Raw genomic sequence first — 21326 nt, 5'->3', positions numbered from 1 at the left:
CACCAATTCACTTCTCAAAATTCAGTTATGGAAATATCAAAACGCGCTTGTAAAACCCTTCTCTACTAAACGCATGGTTCTCTAAAAATCACATAAATAATCTCAAATTTAAAACATGCCTCTTGAAATCAAACTATTTCCATTAATGTAAAATCATCAAGGCAATCTTATGGAAAATGATTCTTAGATCTTAAATCCAAAAATCCAAAACTACACTTAATTATAAAACCAATATGCTAGCTCATGGATAAAATCAAAACTTTCATATGAGTTACCCTAAAACCAATTTAAAATATTTATCCTCCACAAACTAAAATTTCCAAATTAACTAAGTCAAACTCATTACGGAAATCTCATTTAAAAATTTTCAAAGCTAGATAAAGTCTCAAGTTTGGTTTTCAAATGATTAAATAGGCAAATTAATAACCATCTAAAACCCATAAATCAATTAAAATCAAGGTTAAACTCACAAATCATCCTCTTTTAGATAAGACTCATTTTAGTAAGCAAGACTTAAATCTCGAAATTTATAAAAGATATTTCCAAAGACAAAAGTTCACTCATTGATTTATCGAGCTATGCCCAAACCTTCCGGAACAAGTTTCCATCTCACAATCCCTCATTTGTTCACCGCTAGAAATAGCCAAGAAGCGGAGTTTCATCGACCTAACACAAAAATACCGCTCACTTTAATACTCGAGAATTAATTACGTGTATTTCCAAAACAATAAGGTAAAATGACCATAATGCCTCCTTAGGTTACTCTGGAATCTAGGGTTTACAATGTCGAAAATCAATTTAATCGAAAAAAATGTGACTACCGAGTCACCTAGTGCAAACCAACTTGGAATTCAATTCGGAAATGACTTATACCTCGCTTAAAGCTATTCGGTTTCAGTTTGATTCGAGGTTCAACATTCGATAGTTTTCGGGGCGATAAATTCCGAGCTATTGTAACCTACCACAACAACAATGCATCTAATATTTCTAGAGTTCACAAGCATAATAAAATGGCCGAAAAATGAGTCGACCTCCAATCAAAGTGGCTGCCCAATTACAGATTTCACAACAACTCACTCATCGACCTTGGAAACGACCTCTGGGAGTTCACCAAACCGAACAGAGGGAAAACCACCTTCAATTCGCTGCCACAAGTGGCGAAGCTCGTGGTGGTAGCGGCGGCAGAGTACCTGGGCAGAGAAAATCCAATCCAAACAAAGCCTAAATTCAGTCCAACAACTCACAAGCAAGGAGTAAAATTTCGGTTTCGAGGAAATTTTCGATGGAAATTTCGACGGAAATTTTCGTGGAAATTTCGATTAAAATTTCGATTTCGACAAAATTAGATAAAAACGACGGAAATTGCTATCAAAATACGGAAATTTTGAATGAAACTTGACCATATGCTTATTTAACATATTATCTACTATATTGATAAAAAACATTGAAGAAACCAAATTATATAGTAGGTTTAATGTAATATAAGATGAATATAATGCACGCTGGTGGTAAATACTGTTAAAAAAATGGATCACTAATTAATAATTATATAAATAACACCTCAAATTTATTTATATTACAATTTTTATTTAACTTAAAAAAATAATTATATGTATACATACTTGCTTCTAATCTTTTTTGTTAGCTGTATATTTTGTTGACACTGTGTTCATAGTTAAATGTCATACATCTATTTTGTTTATATCAAACCGAAAATTTATTATAGTTAAACACTTAAACTTAAAATTATGGAAACAGTAAGGCCACGTTTGGTATGTTAGACTGTGTTAGATTGAACTATTCTTATGGATTATGCTGGATAGTGTTGGACTAGAGTAAGCTAGATTAAGTGTTATCTTGTGTTTGATGCTATATCGGATTAGAAAGCTGGATAAACTAAATAATACTGTTCTGTGTTTGATGCATGACCAGACTATGCTATAATTCCTTTTAATTTTTAAATTAATAAAAAATTTTAATTATCTTTTTATTTTTTCTTTCTTTTCTTTCTTTTGTTCTCATTTACATTTTTTTATATATTTTTTTATTACATTGTGCACTCATCATTTTTTTTCTTTTTACTTTTCCTTTTTTATTTGTTTGGCCGTGCGCACAGATAATACAATATACTACGAAGTACAAAGTCAATGTAAAAAACCTGTCCACTAAATCCAATTAGAAAATTTTAAAATTTTAAAGTTCCTGATGAACAATAATTATGATAATAAAATGTATGTAGATGGATGACATTTTTTTTTTGGTCAAACAAAAAAGATGGATGACATTTTTTATAATTTATTTTGAGTGAATTAAATAAAAAAAATTAAAGTCCTCTTGGTGTGCAAGTGGGAAAATAATTAAAGAAATTTAATGCCAATTGGAGAAAGTTAGATAAGAGGTTTTGCTTTCTGACTGACGTGGCTGCTTCCCATCCTTTTGTACCTCATATACTTTACTCAGATATTTCCCTGTATTTACACTTTTACCTTCTCTTTTCTGAACGTGATCTTAAAAGTTGCACAGCCCACAAGGCTGCTTTCCCATAATCCCATCTTCTTCTTATTATTTTTTTTTCTATTCTTTCTTCTTCTCTCTTTCGGTCCTTCCTTCTTCTCTTTTCTTCCTCTCTGTTTTTTTTTTTCTTTCTTCTTTGTTTTCACCTGGGTTCCTCCCCCTCCCTCAGATTTTTTTTTTTTGTTCTTTTCTCCTTCCTTCCTTTCTTTCCTTCTGTTTCCTGCACACACTCCCCCTCCCTCAGCTTTAGGAGGTCGATCGGCATGCGGGTCGATCGGAGCAGCAGCCCACCCATCTTCAGACCTGGCTCCGAACCACATCGCGGCGATCTGAAGGATGTTTCAATCTTTTTTGCCAAACGGGTCTAATGGGTTACTTGTTTGTATTTGGGATTTTGGTTTGTTTTGTATTTTCTGATTGATTTATGTGAAATCGGATTGCTTGTTTGTATCTGAGATTTTGGTTTGTATTTCACAGCGAAATTTCGTCGAAATTTCGCTCAAATTTCGACGAAATTTTACAGAAATGCACTTGAAGGAGGATCGAAATTTCGGCCGAAATTTTGGCGAAATTTCGCCGAAATTTTCGAAATTTCGCCGAAAAATTACCGAAAATTAAGGGTTATGTGATAAAATTTCGGGATCCCAAAAAAACGAAAATTTCGCCGAAATTTTCGAAATTTCACTCCTTGCTCACAAGTACCAAAGAAAATCAAAATGGGTCATAAAATGGATGATGGAAGTTCAAACCAGCCACCACACACAGAAGAGTCGCGGTGGCCGTGAGCTTCAAAAACTGGGTTTTTCAATTTATCAACTTTTTTATTAATCCAAGGTAACCAATATCAAGAGGAGGTTGAGGGGATTAATTTCAATACCTGGGTCGACGGAAACCACCGCCGGAGTCACTAGAACAGCCACCAGAGCAGTTGCGGATCTTCCAGCTTCGCACTGCTGTTTTGGGTGATCATCAGCATGAAAAAATTGTACGGGGAGGCTCAGAACGTCAAAGAGAGTCGATCTGTGATGGTCGGACCTTGCAATTTGGCCGGATAATTGAAATCACTGGCAAGGGTTTAGTTTGGATTTTGTATTTTCGTCTACAGTGGTCGGCCGGCGAAGGGCCGTCACTGGTCGTGGGGTGGCCAGACGACGAAACTACCAAGAGAGAGAAGAGAGAGAGAGTGAGGGAGTCGGGAAGAGAGGAAAGAGAAATCAGGAAACTTTCTGATCTTTTTGGGTTTTAAAGCCTTCGGGTGCGAAATGACAAATATGCCCCTTGAACTTCATTCATCTGTATCTCCTAAACCATAACTCCAAATCACATTTTGTTTTCGTCTACGCGCTCGTGACATCAAGGCCTTCCCACAAATACCAAAATTGAAGTTGAAAACCAACAAAATAATTTAGTCAACTTTTGGGTTAACACTATTTTTTTTAATTAACATTTTAAACCGATAAACTTTAAATAACAAAACGTAGAATAAATTCTTAAAAAAAACTTGCAAAGTAATTTAGTAAAAATTTCTGAGGTTGTATAACTAAACTTCCTTTAAAGCCTCTTAAAACCAACGTTAAATAAAAATTCAAAATTTTTAGTGAAATCTGGGTCGGGTCGTTACAATCTAAGTAGCTACTTTAATTGTATCTTGATTATCTAAATTTAAGTGGATTTACAGATGAGACAATTCTTTCATTTTCTCTATATATAAAAAAAAAATGGAGAAGGTGGTATCATGCTCTTTGCATTTTGTTAGGTAATTCTTCTTTCTCAATGTTGTGGCTTTACCTTTTTTTGTTAAGTCAATGAATCTATGAAGATCTATGAAAAAAATCTAAACCTTGAGAGTGCTTTTAAGAAGTATAAAATAAGTTAATTATTAAAATTTCTTTCGTTTCTATTATCATAAAGAAGACTACTTGATGATTGCTGTAGAGGCTTTGAATGAAATAGCAGTATGTATTCTCAATGAATGAGTCTATTGGTCAGGAGATATATTCTTCTCTCTCCTATTAGCCTTTTTTTTTTTTTTTTTTAAGGGGTGAAATTTGTAAATTACATTTAAAAAACAGAGATTTCTGAATACATCTAATTAAATTTGTTAACTGCTCATTAATGGATGATATTTCTATAATGGAGATATATGTTCCATACACATTTTTTCTTTTGAGCAGCACATATTTGCCAAGATCATTTGAAATTGTGTATTTGTGTTACATTGTATGATATTTGAGAATGTTTTTAGTACAATACTTGTATGTATTATTGAACCATTTCATTTTGTATTTGAGATTATCAAACCATTTTTACTTCAGTTGTACATCACCCTTGGAAATTCAATCAACTATTGAGATGTTTGTGCTTAAGTGTAGTAGTTTTTTTTTTTTTTTTGCTTTTTGAATTTTATTATTATGGATAAGTTGACATTTGGATATTTTGAGAGAGATGTACAAGGTCTTTTTATGTTGATGGATAAACTATGTAATCTAGAAATTTGCAATGCATGGAATGTGTTACATTTCTATGAGCACTACAAGAAAAACATATTTGGGCGACGAAACTTTGGGCGACGAACATATATTCGTCGCCCAAAGTAATTTGGGGCGACGAACATGAACATTTGTCGCTCAATGTCATACAGGTTTGGGCGACGAACATGTCCGTCGCCCAAAGGACGTTTGGGCGACGAATAACACATTCCTCGCCTAAAGTTACTTTGGGCGACGAACTGATCTCGTCGCCTCAACTCACGCGACAAAAAATTAATTGAGAAATACATTGGGCGAGGAATACACATGTTCGTCGCCCAAAGTGCCTTTGGGCGAGGAAAACGTAAATTTGTCGCCCAAACATACTTTGGGTGACAAAATATTTCGTCGCCCAAACTCATTTTGGGCGAGGAATGCGTTCGTCGCCCAAAGGGTCATTCCCTTTTTTTTTGTTGGGTACAATTATATGTATGTTAATCATACAATGCGATCGTGTTTCCAACGATCCGGACCGTTCAATTTTTAAATTCTCATTGAAAGATCAGCATTGCAAAAAATTAGGATTATTGGAGATGTAAAAGTTATGTAACGGTGCTCGAATGTATGAACGATCAATAAATTGCTAATACTAATCAATGGAGTAGATGAATTCCGATTTGGGCGATTTTTTGCAGGAATGATGTTTGAGTATAAACGAATAAAATGAACGGCTCCGATCGTTGAAATTACAGTATAGTCTTCACAATTCTTGAATCGACAAAGTTTCAACGAAAAAACTCTAGAATTATACTCTTCAAGTGTATTTGTATATAGAAGATCACTTTTGTATTGTGTTTTTAACGATCCGAACCGATCATTCCTTAGTGCCCCACTCAAAGATCATCCATGCAAAAAATTATCTCAATTGGAGATGTAGAAGTTAGGTTTGGCATTTAGGATGTATGAACGATCTTGATTCTTATAATAATAATCGAACGGGTAGATGAACTCCAATTGAGCCGATTTTTTCCAGGGTTGATCTTTGAGTATGAACATATATGATGAATGGCTCTGATCGTGATAATCACGTTGTGGTCTTCACAATTATTGCAGCTACAAGGTTTTAACGAAATAGTTAATAGAATTTTATTCTTCAAGTGTAAAAACCGTTCATGTATATGTACGACCTCATATGTCGATCGTGTTTTCAATGATCCGAACCATTCATTTATTAGTTTCTCACTCAAATATTAATCTTGCAGAAAATTAGGTCAATTTGAGATGTAAACATTTGGTATCGGAGCTCAAATGTAGGAATGATCGTTTTGTAATAATGGTTTGGGCGAGGAACTTCACCTTTCGTCGCCCAAAGATGTTTTGGGCGACGAATTTATAATTTCCTCGCCCAAGATCACTTTGGGAGACGAAATTTGTAGTTCCTCTCCCAAGATCACTTTGGGCGACGAAATTTGTAATTCCTCGCCCAAAGTAAGAATACTTTTTTGTTTACAATTTTATATATGTAATAGCATACGATACGATTGTATTTCTAAAGATCATAACCTTTCATTTTTTAATTCCCCACTCAAGGATCATCCATGCAAAAAATTAGCTCAATCGGAGATGTAGAAGTTAGGTAACGGTGGTTGAACTTATGAACGATTGTGAATTTTCTAATACGAATCGAAGTATGAGATGAATTCCGATTTAGCCTATTTTTTGTAGGGATGATCTTCCAGTATAAACGAATAGAATGAACGGTTCCGATCGTTGAAATCACATTGTAGTCTTCACAAACTGTTGAATCGCCAAAATTTCTACGAAAAAGTTAATAGAATTATACTCTTCAAGTGTATTTATATGTAGAAGCTTAAATTTCTATTATGTTTTTAACGATCCGAACCGACCATTGGCTAGTCCCCCACTCAAAGATCATCCATACAAAAAATTATCTCAATCGGAGAAGTATAAGTTAGGTTTAACATTTAGTGTGTATGAAAGATCATGGTTTTTATAATCATAATCGAACGGCTAGATGAACTCAGATTGAGCCAATTTTTTGCAGGGATGATCTTTGCGTATGAACACAGATTATGAACGACTGTGATTGTTGTAATGACGTTATTGTCTTCACAATTATTGAATCGACAAGGTTTGAACGAAATAGTTAATAGAATTTTATTATTTAAGTGTAAAATTCACTGATTTATATGTAGAACCTTATATGTCGATTGTGTTTTTAACGATCCGAACCGTTCATTTATTAGTTTCCCACTCAAAGATCATTCCTCTAAAAAATTAGGTCAATTGGAGACCTAGAAGTTTGGTATTAGAGCTCGAACGTATGAACGATCATGGTTCATACCAAAAAATCAACTTTGGGCGATGAAATATATCTTTGGGCGACGAACTATTCGTCGCCCAAAGTCTGAAATTATGGCGGGATAAAACGGTGTCCTAAAGTCAACGACTTTTGGGCGACGAACAAGATTTCGTCGCTCAAAGGTCATTTGGGCGACGAAAGAATCAATTCCTCGCCTAAAGGCGCTTTGGGCGACGAAATAATGTTCGTCGCCCAAAGTCCTTCAATTTGCTTAACCCATTTCTGGTTCACTTCAGACTGAACACTCTCTCTCACTCCCTCCTCCTTCCCCCGAAGTCTCTTTCCCTCGCAGCTCGATCTCGCTCCTCCCTCTCAGCGCCGGCTCTGTCCTCCTCCCCTCCTCCTCCCTCCTCCTTCCCCCGAAACCCAAAACCACCCCCCCGAAACCCACCCCCCCCATCGGCAACCCACCCCCTCCACCCGAAAACCCACCCCCCCACCGAAACCCACCCCCCCATCGGAAACCCACCCCCCCGAAACCCACCCTCCCCCGAAAACCCACCCCCACATCGAAACCCACCCTCCCCCGAAAACCCACCCCCCCGAAACCCACCCTCCCCCGAAAACCCACCCCCACTGAAACCCACCCTCCCCGGAAAACCCACCTCCACTGAAACCCACTCTCCTCGGAAAACCCACCCGAAACCAACTCGAAACCCCCCCCCCCCACACACCCGAAACCAGCTCACCGAAACCCCATAGAGGTATTTTTTTTTTTCAATTTCTGTTATTTTAATTAAATTTTGTTATTTTCTGTTTTTTATGTTTTGTTATATTGTGGATTTTGCACTTGTTGTGGATTTTGCATAAATTGATTGTGAAATTTCTGATTTTAGTGGTAATTAGTTAATGTTGTGGGTTTATATTTTATGGCCGACCCGGTTGCAGCAAACCCACCCGATTGTGGGTTTTTGGTGGGTTTTTTTTTTATTTGGGTGTTTTTTGTTTTTTTGTTTTCTGTGTTTTCTGCTCATTAGCTTTAGTTTTTTTTTCAGAGGGATCAAGTGCAAGTGGCCAGGGGAATAGTAATACCCAGGGAAATTTTTCTGGTCAAACTTAAGACTCAATCGCTCCTTTAATGTTATTTGGCTGGTGTTTTTAATTTTTTGTTCTTAAATTTGTTTATTAGTGTTAAATAAATTAGTTTAATTCTGATCATTGTTCTTAGTTTGCTGATATTTTTTTATGTTAGATAACAAATTAGTTTTCATATAAAATTAGTTAGTTTTATATGTTTTTTAATTATAAAATTTATTAGGTAGTTTGTATGTAGATTAGTTAGTTTGTTAGTTTTTAAATATAAAATTTAGTTTAATTACAAAATGTAGATTAATTAGTTTGAGAAATATAATTTAGTTATAAGGTGAAAGGCGATGGAGCCAGCTCCCAATGATGTAGTTCAGCCATCCTCGAGTACTGGGAGCCCCTCTATGCCACGGAGGGCCCGTCGATCTCATCGCTTTAGTCAGGTCACCGCTTCCGCTTCCGCTTCATCTACTGCGACGTCATCCATTGCGATGAGGGGACCATGTAGTGGGTTAAAGTCCTCTCGGATCGTGCGCAGTACTGGGGCACAGATTCCAGTCATGTGTGTGCAAAACGGCCGACGACCGTTAGATCCTAACGTTGACAGTTTGTTCTCGCACGATGTGGGCGCTATTATCCGTGCCGAGTGCGCCATGGTTGCAACCACTTGGAAAAAATTGCCAGCAGAGATTCAACACAAAGTGATCCGCTCCATCTCAGTGAGTATATAGCTCCATAATTAATTCAAAATGATAAATTTGATCATTCATAACATCTAATATTTTTTTCAGGTTAACTTTGACATTCAGATGGATGATCCCCTCACCGTCACGTACATGACAGATTTACTCATCAAGTCCTACAGGCAGTGGAAGCACGAACTACACGTGCATTTCAAGGGATTTTCGTCGGCAGTTGAGGCATTGGCGAACCCCCCTATGGAGTTGGTAGAGCGGTCTGACCAGTGGCATTTTTTGTGCGATCATTTCACGAGTCCGTCGTTTTTGGTACGTTTTATCATCTTAAGACTTTAAAAAATCGATTATTGTTTTGTTATTCTATTATTGTATACATATACTAACACATTTATAATTTGCTTAATATTTAACAGAAGAAGTCGATCGCCAACGCCAGAAACCGGAAAGGGAAGCCGTTTAACCATCATAGTGGTCCGACGCCCATCTCATATCGAGTGGAGTCGTGACGTCGGGTACATCATTATTTAATGTAATACATATATATTCTTTAATATTGGTTGGGTTTTTGACAAAATTATTTTCTTTTTCAGCGTGGGTCGCAATTCCCGGAGATAGACACTTTCGGAGATATCTATGTTCATCCCGGTTGTGATGCGGCTAAGGCAAAACATGTTAGTTTTTTATATTTTAATTTTTTTCACAATTTTTTATATTTATTTTTCTAATTGGTTATATATAACATTTTGAAGGATGAGATGGTGGCCAACTCGAGAATATATTTGGAGAGCTTGGCCGAGCAGCACCCTCCGGGTACTCCGTTGCAGTCGATTCCAGTACCCGATCCCGATGTCGGACTTCGTATTATGATAGACTCATTGGGTGTTAGGCCCGGTAAGGAAATACGCGGCATGGGATATGGGCGGATTCGTGATGTTCGATCCTCGTCTTCGTCTTCATCTTCTTCTCAGCCATCTGCAGTTGTCACAGGGTTGTCCGCTCAAGTGAAGAAGTTGCAGGAAGACTTACGAGCTGAGAGAGCGGAGAAGGAGGCGTTGTATGCTGCATTGACCAAGGCGATACCTGGGTTTGTCCCGCCACCATCTTCTCATCAACCTCCGTCAGATATGAATGATGATGATGCTACTAGTTTAGAATAGATTGACTATTAGGGTTATTATTACTTTGTATGGATATTTTGATATATAAATTTATTAATTTTGTTTTATATAGTTTTTGAATAAAGAATTTTTTTTAAATATTAAATTCAAATATATAATCTAAATTAAAAAAACAATTTTTTTTTTAAAAAAATATATTTAGGCGACGAAATTTTTCGTCGCCCAAACATTCTTTGGGCGAGGAAAGTTATGTTCGTCGCCCAAAGATTGTTTGGGCGACGAAAAATTCCGTCGCCCAAATCATGTTCTGGCGAGGAAATTAATTATTCCTCGCCCGAAGCATGTTTAGCCGACGACATTTTTCGTCGCCCAAACATTCTTTGGGCGAGGAATACCTGTATTCGTCGCCCAAAGCATGTTTGAGCGACGATAAATTTCGTCGCCTAAACATGCTTTGGGCGAGGAATAATATGCTTTAGGAGACGAAAAAAATCCGTTGCGCAAGGTGTCTTTGGGCGTCACAGATTGGGCGGCCAAACTTTCCACGAACTGAGTTCGTCGCCCAAACACTTGGGCGACAAAATTAGACTTTGGGAGAGGAACTAGGTTCGTCGCCCAAACCTTTTTTTCTTGTAGTGGAGTAATAAAATGTTATCAGAAATTGTATGAAGTAGGCTTTAGTGACCAGAGTTCCAATGCTCTAACATGTGTATGTGACCAATGGCTTTAGTGATGAACTAAAGGGTTTTAGTAACCAAGATTTAGGGCTTTTAGCTAGGGATGAAAAAATTGGTCACTAAAACTACTATTTTTAGTGATGGATGGTTTTGGTCACTAAATGATAGGGTTTAGTGATGAGATTTTCCTAGTTGGTCACTAAAGCTTATGCATTTAATTAGTACGTGACCAAAATCTTCATCACTCAACCTTCATAGTTTTAGTGATGAACATGGTTTAGTGATGAAATTTTACTCGTTGGTCACTAAAGGGATTTTGTCACCGGGTTCTAGTGACAGCCCAGTGACGAACATTTTTTCGTCACTAAATGGCTTTAGTGATGAATAAAGGACTTTTACCTAGTGACCAAATTGCTACATCACTAGAGCCCAAATTTGTTGTAGTGATTAATAATGTTTAGCATGCATGAATTATTATTACTGTCTTACAGACACAACATAGGTGCATGCATGAAGCATAAGCAATTGTCCATTAAAGTATGGTTTATAAGACCATGATCACCATGCATGTTCATCTGGAAATTAAAAAGCTTGCTGTATTGTTTGCACGATATTGAACATATATATGTCGTCACACATAAATTTTCATGTATTCATCCATACGGGTGTATTTCACTTCTGGATAAAGCTTTGAAGCTTCTTCTCCTTCTTCCCCTATTTCATAGTTTGTGAGAGCACCCTCATAGAAAATGTGGTAGAAATGTCCGACTCCTACTTGACCTGCATAATCCATACCTAAAAAAAATAATATGTACAAATAGATCCATCAGAAGCTTAATTAGTATATACATATGTAAAAAAAATTAGTTTAACTATATATATAATCTTGATCCAAATGTGTGGGTATATGCGTATATATTTAATCTTGAAATGTAAAGCCAATGAAGCCACTAGTTAAGCAGTAATTAATTAATTAATTAGGTTGTTAACTAACCTTTCATAGAGGCAAGGAAATCTTGTTCAGAGATAGAAATCTTTTGTAGTGTTTTTCCGGTAAGGTTTTCCCACATCTCCATCAACTGTGTCTGAGTAACTAGGTTTTCTGGTGGACGAAGGAACAATGTTTTGTTCAATGTTTGTGGATCATCTATTGTTTTCATTGTGTATGTTGCAACATCATCTTCATCCATAATATTTACTACATGAGCAAGTAATTGAGTATTAAATCAAGCAGTTAATAATTTATTATAATTATTAAACCAAGTACTCTAAATAATTAATTACAATAAAGATCTTGGGAGTTTAACCAATTAATTAATTTATAGGTACCTTTAGTGTTGCCATCTCCATAAAGAAGTACTTTTCCCTTTGGAGGCATGAGTGTTCCCATTTGTGTTAAATTGCCAATATAGTAACCCGCCAAGCAAATACCACATACATAGGTGAATGGGATTTTAGCATCTTCTATTGCCTTTCTCACTATCATTTTTTGGTCAAATGTAACTCTTCCAGGTTCAAGGGCATGTCCCATACGCGATGGGTCAAAACCGAACTCTGATGGTAAGAAACGCTACAAAAATATGAAATGGGAGTCAAAAACAGAAAAATACAAATTAAATTGAAATGAAATGTATACAATATTTTAGTATTCAACTTGTTTTCGATCTTATGAACTTGATGGACTCCACACATCTTGTCTTATTTTCCCATCCATATTTTAATAAAAAAATAATGACAAATTTATCTTTTTGTAAATTAACCTCTAAGGACTTGACTAGAAATAAAGAAAATAAATCTACTCTATAGTAATTCGAGTTTGACAATCGAGTTTGATAAGTCTCCACGTCAACTGCTTCTTTTGACTTTCTTCATTTTATCATTCATAAGTCTCCATGTCAACTGCTTCTTTTGACTATTTTCATCTCATTCTTTGACTATTTTAATTTTATATAATTCAAACCAAAAACATCATTCACAGCTCCCATTCATTTTTTGTTGTTGTATAAATTCTCTTTCACTTTGATTCAGCAAGCGGATTAAGTGGCACATATATATATATATATATATGAGTTTTCTATGTGCATAATGTCTGTTATTTACTTAAAGAACAAACATGGAGTTTTTTTTTTTTAATCTATTTCTTTCACTTTTTGATCATATATATTGTTGACATAGTAATATTTGAGGGCATAAAAGAACCGTTCGAAGTTATATTTTTATGTTAAAAATTAAAATCTAACTGAAGAATGAGAGTCTAAAAATCGTTAGTTAAAACTTAAATTAAACCAAGAAATTAATGAGTCTTGATAAATACTTCTATACTCGAACGTATTAAACCATTTCTAAAATGTGATCAAATAGTAAAAAAATAAAAAATAAAAAGCAATAAAAACTCGGTATTATTTAATTAAAAAATATATATCTCAATGTATCAGAGATAGACATAAAGCTTACATTCCACCTTAGGGTGAGAAAAAAAACTATAAAATTTATGTAATCCAAAAGTAATACAATTTCAAAACTCATTCCTAATTGCTTTTAAGCTTCTTAATGAATAGAGATAAAAAAAATGAATGAGTTAAACTGTTAAAGCTAGGTTGATGTATGCGTACCTTAACATTTCCTGCTTGTTTGATGGCTTCAACAAGCTGGAGCTGCAACAGAATGTTGTGACTTCGAAAGGGCACCCCAGACATGGTGCAAATGACAACATCAACTAGTTTGACAGCATTCACAAGGCTTTGGAGGTCAGAAAATGAACCCTCCAGAAGGTGAGCCCCTTGCTTCTTGAAGGACAAGAGCATCTGCAGCTTATCAATGTCAAGCCCAATCTCTGGCCTTTGAAGGACATAGGTTGGGTGCCCTTGGGCTAGGCTTGCCCTAACAATCCTTCGCCCCACATACCCAGTGCCACCTACCACAAGAACCTTGCTCTTTCCCATATCATCGATCAAATTTGTTTTAGATAGCTGGAGACGTCTAATAGGGTAAGATAGATTCAACCTTCGATCAGGTAAACCATTTCTCTCTTGCCACATGCATGGACAGTATTGTCCTTAAAATATAGAGGAGTTTGGTAAACGAACTATACATCCAACACTGATCTCTTGCCACCGAGGCACATGGACCTAATCATGGCCCAACTCTGGTTTTGTGGCTAATGTCGTTTGCTTATAATGTAAGGTCGTTTTGAGAACACGACATGACACAGTTTGGGAGTCACTAAGGGACCCGGAGGGACACCTCACAATTTTATTTATTTATTTTATTTTATTTTTTTTATGATAATTACTTGAAATAAGACATTAATTAACAAAAATAAAATTTACCTTTTTCCAACTCAAAGGGTAAAAGAGGAAATCACAAAATAAATTTTCTACAAAAAATAGATAATTCTATGTGACAAATTAAAAAATATATGTATATCTAATTTCTAAAAAATATAGAATAATATCAAATTGAGTCTTTCAAAATAGATGTATTTCTAATTAGCTCTAATAAAATAAAATTGACTAATGTACCCAACCCCCATCACTATATATGATCATATAGGAGATTGAAGTCATGGTACTAGTGGGATAGAACTTGATGTACTAGTGGGCCCCCAAAATCTTTGCAAAAATTAAATTAGGGGCCCCGAAATTATATATATATATTTTTTTACCGCATATCAATGCCTCAACAAACATTATAATTAAATTTTATCGTACATTAATAAAGAAATATGCCATCATGCCAACACCCACTGACAGACAAAGCCAAAGTAAGAGCACAAAGAAATATGCCATCATTGGCACACCCACTGACACACAAAGCAACGTGCCAAGATTCCATGAAAAGCTTAAGTGCTTAATTAATACTATGTGTCTAGCTAATCTCTATATTGCTCAGTTTCTTGCTTAAATTCAAAAACAATAGATCAAAATAAATGTGGGAAAAGATTTTAGGGCACATAATTTAATTTGTGCTCTAGTCTAATATGGCAAAATTATTTGCCACATCAAAATAACATTATTATTATTAAAAAACTATCGTACTTAATCTAAATCTAATGGCTGAATTATTAAGAGATCTATATTTTTATCTTTTCTATGATTTAAAAATCATCTTCACATCTTTATTTATAAATTATATATACAGATAAATGCTTAATCATCTTCATATAAATGTAAGGAATATGACTAAACTTGGGATGTTCTCATGGTCTTCCGACTGCGAAAGAAGAATGTCAATTCCATACCCAGATAGCTTACAAAAAGGATTAAGAAAAAAAAAAAAAAAGAACTCCCATCATTATTCAAGATGTGAATTTTTCGAGTTCATAAAAATTCATAGAAACCTGTTATGGTATAAAATGTCTCTGCCACAACACGCCTCGCTATGAGTGGTGGCGAGGCTTCTGCCTTCGGGTGTGTGCGGGCGTGCCACTACTTGGCTTGGAATATTTTAATTACCCATTAGAAAAAAAAGATAATATTTTGAATGAAAAAGAAATTAAATGCACAAAATTTGGAATTTGACTTCTAACAGCGATCATGCGATAAAGAATGAATGAGAAAAATCTATCTTGGTATATTTCTTGCCTAGATTGACTTTAAGAATGAACAACCAAAATGTAAATAAAATGACAATATAATTTTAACAAAGAGCTTGACTGAGAATAACATTAAAATAAAATTCAGAGACCAAGAGGTGTTCTTGAATAAACTAAAATACAAGGAAATTGCATAAACACAAACAAATACAATTAAAAGGGCCATGAAAGGCTTTGCGAAAAATAAAAGAGATATGAGAAAATAAGAGGCACTGGGCTGAATTTGAGAGCAAAAGTTGCTAGGAGATTCACATTGTTTGTGAGTTTTTTGGGTTATTTTTGGGTGTTGGAGAGAGGACTGTCAATTGTCTGTAGCTTCCTTTTTATATATAATTAGCTTTTTACTTTAACCCCAAGTTCCTTGTAGCTACGTGTGTGGTTGAGAATAAGTTACTTTTTGAGAGTAAATAGAGTCTAAAAGATAAGAATGAAATGTGAATGAGTTGGATTGATAAGTATCGCAGTAGTACACTCTGGTTAGCCGAAAGATTCAAAATAACTGGGCAAGAGGCTTTGGCTACTAGGCGAAACATTATGGGTGAGAGGTAGCAGGAGAGAGCTATGCAATGAAATAGCTGGCGAAAGCTTTTTGCTGGGCGAAAAGCTTCTTCTGTTAGGGCCAAAAGCATCCACATATATAATAGGCTTATTTACATCATTGCCCCCTGTAAGATACACTTTTTTTCACTTTGCCCCCTGAAACTTAAATCCTTTCAGTTTGCTACCTGAACTTCACAAAGTTATTGCAAAAGACCCTATGCCGTTAACTCTGTCAATTTTTCCGTTAAAATAGCTGACGTGACACCTATATGGCATGAGTGAGACCCTTTTTTAGTTATGTAAAATCCATGTGGACAAAAAAAATAATTTTTAAACTAAAAATAATAAGATCCATGTCAATCTTTTATAATTTTGCTTGTCTACATGGATCTTACATAACTAAAAAAGGGTCTCACTCATGCCATATAGGTGCCATGTCAGCTATTTTAACGGAAAAATTGACAGAGTTAACAGCATAGGGTCTTTTGCAACAACTTTGTGAAGTTCAGGTGGCAAACTGAGAGGATTTAAGTTTCAGAGGGCAAAGTGAAAAAAAATGTATCTTACAGGGGGCAATGGTGTGAATAAGCCTATATAATATGACCACTTTCATATATATATATATATATATATATTCCCTCCACTAACATTCATAATATATAATCACCTTTCTATCACCCTCCAAAGCCACGTGACAAGCATTCTTGCACCCACCAAGGAGAACAACTGGCCTGCACCCCCGTTGACACCAGCTGGCATCCCCATCCCACCCTCTCTCTCTCTCTCTCTCTCTCTCTCTCTCTCTCTCTCTCTCTCTCTCTCTTTCGTTCTCTCTTGTGACACCACCTGTTCCCTAACACGGGGCAGGTAAGTTATTTTCCCCACCAAGTTTTAAATATTTGCTAATTAAGACCATTCGCCAAGACACCTTTGTACCAAATCATTCGCCCAACCATTTTTGTTCAATTGTTGTTTGAGAAAATTACAAATTTTGTCCACTTATTTTATACCTATTTCAATTTTGGTTAACGATTTTTTTTAAATTCAAATTTGGTCCACTTATTTTATATCTAGTTCAATTTTGATCCACGATCTTTTTTAAGTTATGAATTTAAATCATTTTGGTTAGGAGTGGGCACGGGACCGGGGGGGGGGGGGACGTGATTGACCTCATCCCGTTCTCATCTCCTGCTTTGGGTTCGAGATCGGTACGAGACAGGGTGAACGTTTTGAGGCTATAGTACCGTCTCGTCCTGGACCAAAACAGTTTGGTACCAACCCGATCCCAGACCAAATCACAATTAAGGGCCTCGATTGTTGCAGTTGGTGGTCGCCCGACAAGGGAGAGGGACAATAAGTGATGGCCGGCGGGAGGGAGTCACTCCAGTGGCCTTGGGTAGCTGAGAAAGTGGCCAGGCGAGGTGACTGGGTGGCTGGGTATCGGGGAGAGAGAAAGAAAGTGAAAACGACAAGGTGGCTGGGTGTCGGGGAGAGAGAAGGGAAAAAGAAAGAAAAAAAAAGTGTGGGGATGTCAGTTGTCACGAGAAGGGGGAAGAAAGAAGGAAAGAGATAAAAAAAAAATGAAAGGAAGTGTAGAAAGTGGGGGATTGTCAGATTGTCACGGAAATAGAGAAGGAAGTAAATAAAAAAAGTGACTTTGGATGGGGAGAAAATAAGTTTTTAAAATTAAAAATAATAAATGAAATATATTACGGGACGAGATGGGACGAGTCGGTTTTCAAACATTAGAACCGTTCCCATCCCATCTAGGAACGGGACGGGACGGGATGAGGGGAAAAATTTTTGGGACGGGACTGACCGAGACGGAATGGGACAGAATGAGACGGTTTCGGTATTTTCGGTCTTAATGCCCACTCTTAATTTTGGTTGTTTTTTATTCAATTATAATTGAAGTATAAGTTATATTTTATCATTTCTTAGTCATAGAAACCAATTTGGAGTATTAGAATAAAAGAGAATTGAAGTTTTGTAAAGTTTGAAAAATCTGAAATTTTTTTAGGAAAACTTGGTAGTTTCGAGTACCTTACTTTGGAGCCAATTATTTTGAGTTTTATAACTTCGATTTAAATGATCTTTATATAGTTGTAAAGAGGAAATGCATAGCTTTAAAACAAGTATATGTTTGCTGAATTTGGCTAAGATTTGATAGGGTAAAAGGCGCGACAAATTTAAGATAACAAATCTGGACCTTCATTGAACAAGTGGAACAATTAGTGGACTAAAGCAAAACTAAAAGAAGATCGTGGACCAAAATTTAATTAGGTATAAAATAAGTGGATCAAATTTGTAATTATCTCTTGTTGTTTTCATATCTCCAAATTAATTTTGGGAGGCTAAAGACAAGTATAAACAAAACCTAATTAATTAATTGTCATGCCCCATCAAAATCAAAGGAGCCAAGCCTCCTGAATGAAACAAACCCAAGAAAATTCTAGTAATAATCAATGTCTTCCTAATTGAGATTTCTCGTAATTATCATTACTACAATATAATATATATATCAATGGCATACACCTTCTACATATGCCATTTATTGATCCTCTAGCAACGTAAAAAGGTTTTCTATATAGGCTTTTTTATCATAAATAGTCCCTCAATTTTCACAAAAACATCAATTTGGTCCCTAAAGTGCATTTTCACTCAAGTCATCCCTCATCTTTGCCACCGAACTTCAATTTGGTCCCTAGACACACTTTGAAAATTCGTCAAATATAGTTCAGGATATGAAAAAATTCTCCGAAAATTTCTATGGACTTGTCTTGACTACTACTATTTTTATATGGGATCAAATTATCAAATTGACGTTTACTATTTTCTAAAAAATTTGGGGAATTATTTTAGGAATTCTAAATTTTCTAGAAAATCAATTTGATAATTTGACCCCATATAAAATAGTAGTAGTCAATACGAGTCCGTAAGAATTTTTAGGGAATTTTTTTTGTATCCTGAGCTATTTTTGGCAAATTTTCAAAGTGTGTCTAGGGACCAAATTGATGTTTGATAGCAAAGATGAGAGATGAAATTAATTGAAAATGCACTTTAGGGACCAATTTGATGTTTGAATGAAACTAGAGGAACTATTGGTGTTAGAAAGCGTTCTCTCTATATATATATATATATATATATATATATAAGCATCATGTTTGGTTAAATTATTGAATTTTAGCTATGAATTTTGATCAATATTTATTGAAGGAAAACATACCCAAGTTACAAAATTAAGAAAAAGTTATGTGGGGTCACAACTAGCACCACCATCTAGTATATATATGAGAATTTCCATTCAATCACTACAACAAATACCCCTTATAGTCACCTTGAATTGAAACTAAATTGAAGTTAGTGACAAATGACAATTTTTGGAGTCACCAATTAATATTTTAGTTGTTTTAAAAAATTTTAGTGGAATTAATAGTTGCTTTACGATCCACTAATTTATATAATAGTTGACTAATAAGTAGTTACACAAAAATGGTAACCAAACTGGAAAATTAGTGGGAGATTTATTCCTTTCCCACAACAATTCCAACTGAAAGAGGCAAATGTGGGATTCAAAAGTTGTCTTAATTATCATTTGCCACTTAAGGTTTAAACTAATTTTAGAATGGTGACATTGTTGTAGTTTATTGTCTGCAAACAATAGATATACTCACACTGACACACCAAAATGTTCTCATTGCAGATTATGGGGAAGTGTGGAGCAGCACTGGAACACACACTTGCGTGTGAAATGGGACTTAAAGGTATATGTGTTAATAAATAACTCATCCTTGGACCATTTGATATTTCCAAATGGTGGGGCCGCTTCAAAATTGTGAAGGAGTAGATGTCTGAACACCCTTTAGGTCTCCCTTTTATCAGATCTCTTGATCTCTTGTTCTTAGTAAAGAAAAAAAGAGAGCTTTTGATCCTTTCATAGTTTCATCCCATCTGCTTCAGATCTCTCTCTCCCTTTCTTGCTCTTTCTCCCCCACATGCTTCCGATCTGTCTGTCTTTATTTTTTATTTTTTTACTTCAGATCTCTTGATTTTTCATGCACCACACCTGCTTCACATCTCTCTCTACACCATCCCAACACCAAATAAATCGGGAAAATCTAAACAATAACAGGACCATACTAGAATCGATCGGCATCAGGTCTGTGTGTTCAACTATTTTTTGTTTTTTGTTTTTTCTATTTTCTTTATGATTTTAGGGGTCTTTATTTTGGGTTTTGATTTCTCATTTCTAGCATGGATATTTGATTTCTCATGTTTGTTGCCATCTGCTGAATTACTATTTGAATTATATATTTTTGTTAAGATTTGGGTGCTTCATTTTTATTATGGACCATTGGACCAAGTATTTATTGGAATTTTTTTTCCAGAACACAGAAGAACCATCAACACCAATGGTGAAGAACAATCACACTTCAACATCAGCAGCAACAGCCACAACCACTTTACATATACGTTCCTTTTTTTTTTTTCTTTTAAAGTTAGGGAATTTTTCGAATGACAAGAGAGATTAAAGCATTAAGATCTACAAATGTATTTTCTTTCATTGTTTTCTTTTATATCATTATACACTGTATTTCAATTGATTTCAATGTATAAAGGGTTTATAATAATTAAGTAATTATTTGCTTTGATTTTCAAATACTGATGTACTATCATAAAATTGTAATACTATTATAATATCAGATTGCACACAGACAATTACTAAAGTCGATGGAGGCATTCTTTTAATTCAAGTTGCTCTTCATGAATACAGCAACTATCTTCAAAACAATGGTGAGCCTCTATTTGCAACTACTGCAACATTGGTGGAGGGAGAAATTGTCAGCAGCGTTGGACAGTTTTTGTCTCCAAACTCCACCATTCCAAAAATTTGGTTTGGGTAGCCACCTTGCCACCCCTTTCTCTACAACCATCAGCCTAAAAGTGACTGCATGGTAGCTATTGATCCTTTAAACCAATCTTTAGTTTCTAATGCATCAATAGATAACATAAACCAATAGTGGATTTAAGAGGAAAATGGTGTAGTGAATTCTAAGAAAGACATGAAATCCACACAAAAATGGTCAAACCAGCTTATATCACCACCAACATAGTTTAGTTTGCCATCAATCTCTACTATTTGACCTCGATGATACAACTTAATTCAGTGTAACTTTTTCTGGACCAACTATAAAACACATAAAAAGGCAAATCATCATAAGCATGTTACTAAAAGCATGCCACTGCAGTAAGACAGTACTAATGAAAAAATTATTCTATTGTTTTATCTCCAAGTACAAGTCATGTA

General features: G+C 35.3%; 1 protein-coding gene and 1 long non-coding RNA gene across 2 annotated transcripts; one reads left to right on the top strand and one right to left on the bottom strand.

Moving 5' to 3' along the window:
- Positions 1 to 11391: 11391 nt before the first annotated feature.
- On the bottom strand, positions 11392 to 13897 carry LOC147291852 (isoflavone reductase homolog). Its single transcript, XM_086235585.1, has 4 exons — positions 13497 to 13897; positions 12214 to 12454; positions 11879 to 12082; positions 11392 to 11679 (listed from the first exon to the last, which is right to left on the bottom strand). The coding sequence occupies exons 1-4, from the start codon at positions 13824 to 13826 to the stop codon at positions 11516 to 11518; spliced, it is 939 nt and encodes a 312-aa protein (XP_086091711.1). The 5' UTR covers positions 13827 to 13897; the 3' UTR covers positions 11392 to 11515.
- Positions 13898 to 19964: 6067 nt separating this feature from the next.
- LOC147291851 (uncharacterized) lies at positions 19965 to 20663 on the top strand. The gene is made up of 2 exons (XR_015121008.1): positions 19965 to 20177; positions 20407 to 20663. It is a non-coding gene; the product is annotated as an uncharacterized LOC147291851 (long non-coding RNA).
- Positions 20664 to 21326: the final 663 nt, after the last annotated feature.

The sequence above is a fragment of the Dryas octopetala genome, chromosome 3 (assembly GCF_963921425.1).
Source record: "Dryas octopetala chromosome 3, drDryOcto1.1, whole genome shotgun sequence".
Taxonomy (NCBI): Eukaryota; Viridiplantae; Streptophyta; class Magnoliopsida; order Rosales; family Rosaceae; genus Dryas; species Dryas octopetala.
This window is presented reverse-complemented; position numbering and strand designations above follow the sequence as displayed.